The 2,872-nt window shown below is 37.5% G+C and overlaps 1 protein-coding gene across 1 annotated transcript; it reads right to left on the reverse strand.

Moving 5' to 3' along the window:
* Positions 1-735: 735 nt before the first annotated feature.
* LOC113273121 lies at positions 736-2,287 on the reverse strand. Its single transcript, XM_026522889.1, has 2 exons — positions 1,986-2,287; positions 736-1,426 (listed from the first exon to the last, which is right to left on the reverse strand). Exons 1-2 carry the CDS (start codon positions 2,285-2,287, stop codon positions 736-738), a joined length of 993 nt encoding a protein of 330 aa, XP_026378674.1.
* Between the last annotated feature and the right edge of the window lie 585 nt (positions 2,288-2,872).

Consider the following 2,872-nt stretch of genomic DNA (forward strand, 5'->3'; position numbering starts at 1 on the left):
AGATGGAGAAATGAATCTGTTGTTGCTGTGAGGAAGGCTGTTAGGGTTTGAATTTGAGTTCTAGAGACGCTAGGTTTTGAGGTTGGGATCTGAAGTTGATGTAGGATTTCTGCTCAAATCTGGTGAAGGGTTTACGTTTGGAGTTGTTGGTGATGAATTACAAGATGGGTATGATTCCGAAGTTGTTTTCAAACCAAGAAATTACAGAGAAGAACAGGGAGAAGATCTGAATTGCAGCTGATGGTGAAGCTAAGAAAGGTTTAAGGAGCTGTATGAGCTAGTTGTTGTTGTTGCCTGGTTTAACAGTACAGAAATGAAGATGTAGAGCAATTGCAGGTGTTGGTTTTTTTGATTTCTACAACAAACTGAAGATGCAGTTGAGTTAGATTGTGTTTGGGTTCTAGACCTAAGTCAAGGAGAAAGCAATTAAACTAGTCGAGAAGCCTAAGATAAACCCTTTGAGTTGGGGGTTAGCCACCAGCTTGAGATAAAGAACTTAGAATAACAATAAAAACTTGAGTTGTATTGATTGCCTCTCTAACAAACTGTGGCCAGGCTATTTATAGCTTCAAAGCCTTGAATAAAAAGAAAATAACTTAGAGTTTAAAGACTACTTAAACTAGGAAACAAAGTTAAACTAATTATGGAAAGCTAGTAAAGATAAATACCGCAAGTAAACTAACAATGTGGTGTTGGTGTCACAACATCCCACCCTCTTGGAAAACAGACTTGTCCTCAAGTCTTATATTCTGGAAATCGTGCAATGAAATCGTCAGCGTCTTCACAAGTTGCTTCATCTTTAGGAAGGTTCTTCCATTGCACAATCCATTGAGTACCAGCATGATTAACTTTCTTGTACATCTGTCGTTGCAAAATTGCAGATGGTTCCCATTTTTCATAATCGATTATATCTTGTAAAACATCAACAACATTGACAGTTGTTCCTAGCTTCTTCTTCAATTGAGAAACATGGAAAACAGGATTAATACGACTGGTGGTAGGAAGCTCTAATTTATAAGCCACAATTCCAATTTTCTCCAAGACTCGAAAAGGGTCGTAAAATCGAGGAGATAGCTTCGAAAAATATTGACTAGCAACAGTGGTTTTCCGATATGGCTGTAGGCGCAAATAAACCCAATCATTATCCTGAAAGCTACGTTCTGTTCTATGAGAGTCAGCATATTTCTTCATCCGAGTTTGAGCTTCTTTCAAGTGAGACTTCAAAAGTTTAAGAGTATGATCTCTGGCTTGGAGATTAATATCAACATCATGCACTGGCGTAGAGCCTGGTAAGTATGATAAAATTATTGGAGGAGGTCTACTATATAAAGCTTCACATGGAGTCATTTGGATGGCAGTATGAAAGCTTGTGTTATACCACCATTTGGCCCATGAGAGCCATTTAAACCAATCTTTTGGCTTCATACTAGCAAAGCAACACAAGTAGCACTCTAGAGTACGATTAATAACTTCAGTCTGACCGTTTGATTGTGGATGGTACGCTGTATTGTGGCATACTTGGGTGCCTTGTAAAGAAAAATGTGCAGTCCAAAAATTTCTCATGAATATCACATCTTTATCACTGACAATACTCCTTGGCATCCCATGAAGACAAACTATCTCTCGTACAAATACTTGTGCAACTATGCTGGCAGAATAAGGATGAGACAAAGCAATAAAATGCACATACTTGGATAGTCAATCAACAACAACCAAAATTGAGCTTTTTCTCTCAGATAATGGAAACCCATCATTGAAATCCATTGAAATATCAATCTATACGTCAGCAGGAATGGGCAAGGGGTTCAAGAGTCCAGGAGGAGATATCGATTCAGATTTATTGCGTTGGCAGATGTCACAACAATCAATGAACTCTTTAATTAAATGTTTCATTCCCTTCCAATAAAATTTTTGTTGCAGTCTCTTGAAGGTTCTTAAATATCCCCAATGGAGTTGTGTGAAAATTTTCAAGTAATTTGGAGCACCAAGAAGAAGAAGAAACAACCACAATCCTTTGCTTATATCTTAAAATTCCATCTACGTAAGTATAATTGCGTTTAAATCCAGGATTAGCACGCAAACTAGAAATGGGTGACCCATATTCATCATCCTGATAACATTCATTTACAATGGCATGTACACCAGAGAAAATATGTGCTGAGAGTGAAGCAAATTGAGGCCCGGAAAGACGAGATAAGGCATCAACAACTACATTCTCTTTGCCATGACGAAAAACAATCTCATAGTCGTATCCCAATAATTTGGATAACCATTTTTGTTGTTCCATGGACGATTATTTTTGATCCAAAAAATACTTCAAGCTCCTATGATATGTGTATATTTAAAAATGTCTCCCCATTAAGTATGGCCGCCATTTCTGAACAGTAAACACGATTGCTAACATTTGTTTGTTATAAACTGAGAGATTCAAATTCTTGTCAGATAGAGGTTTCCTGTAGTAAGCAATAGGTCCGCCATATTGCATTAATATGGTACCCAATACACCACCAGATGCATCACATTCAATATAAAATTCCTTGTTAAAATCTAGTAACACTAGCTCAGGAGTGGTAGTAAGAGCATGCTGCAACAATTTGAATGAAAATGTAGCAGCATCATTCCAAACAAAAGCGTCTTTCTTCAATAGCTGAGTTAAAGGTTGACTGATAGTTCCAAAATTCTTGACAAACTTGCGATAATAACCGGCTAGATCCATAAATGCTCTGAGCTCTTTATCTATGCTAGGAATAGGCCAAGAGAGAATTCTCTTGATTTTATCATCTTCAACTGAGACCCCATCAGATGAAATAACATGGCCGAGGTAGCCCACAAATGGTTGAGCAAATATGCATTTAGACTCTTTCACGAACAG

Source organism: Papaver somniferum, chromosome 4 (assembly GCF_003573695.1).
Source record: "Papaver somniferum cultivar HN1 chromosome 4, ASM357369v1, whole genome shotgun sequence".
Lineage (NCBI taxonomy): Eukaryota > Viridiplantae > Streptophyta > Magnoliopsida > Ranunculales > Papaveraceae > Papaver > Papaver somniferum.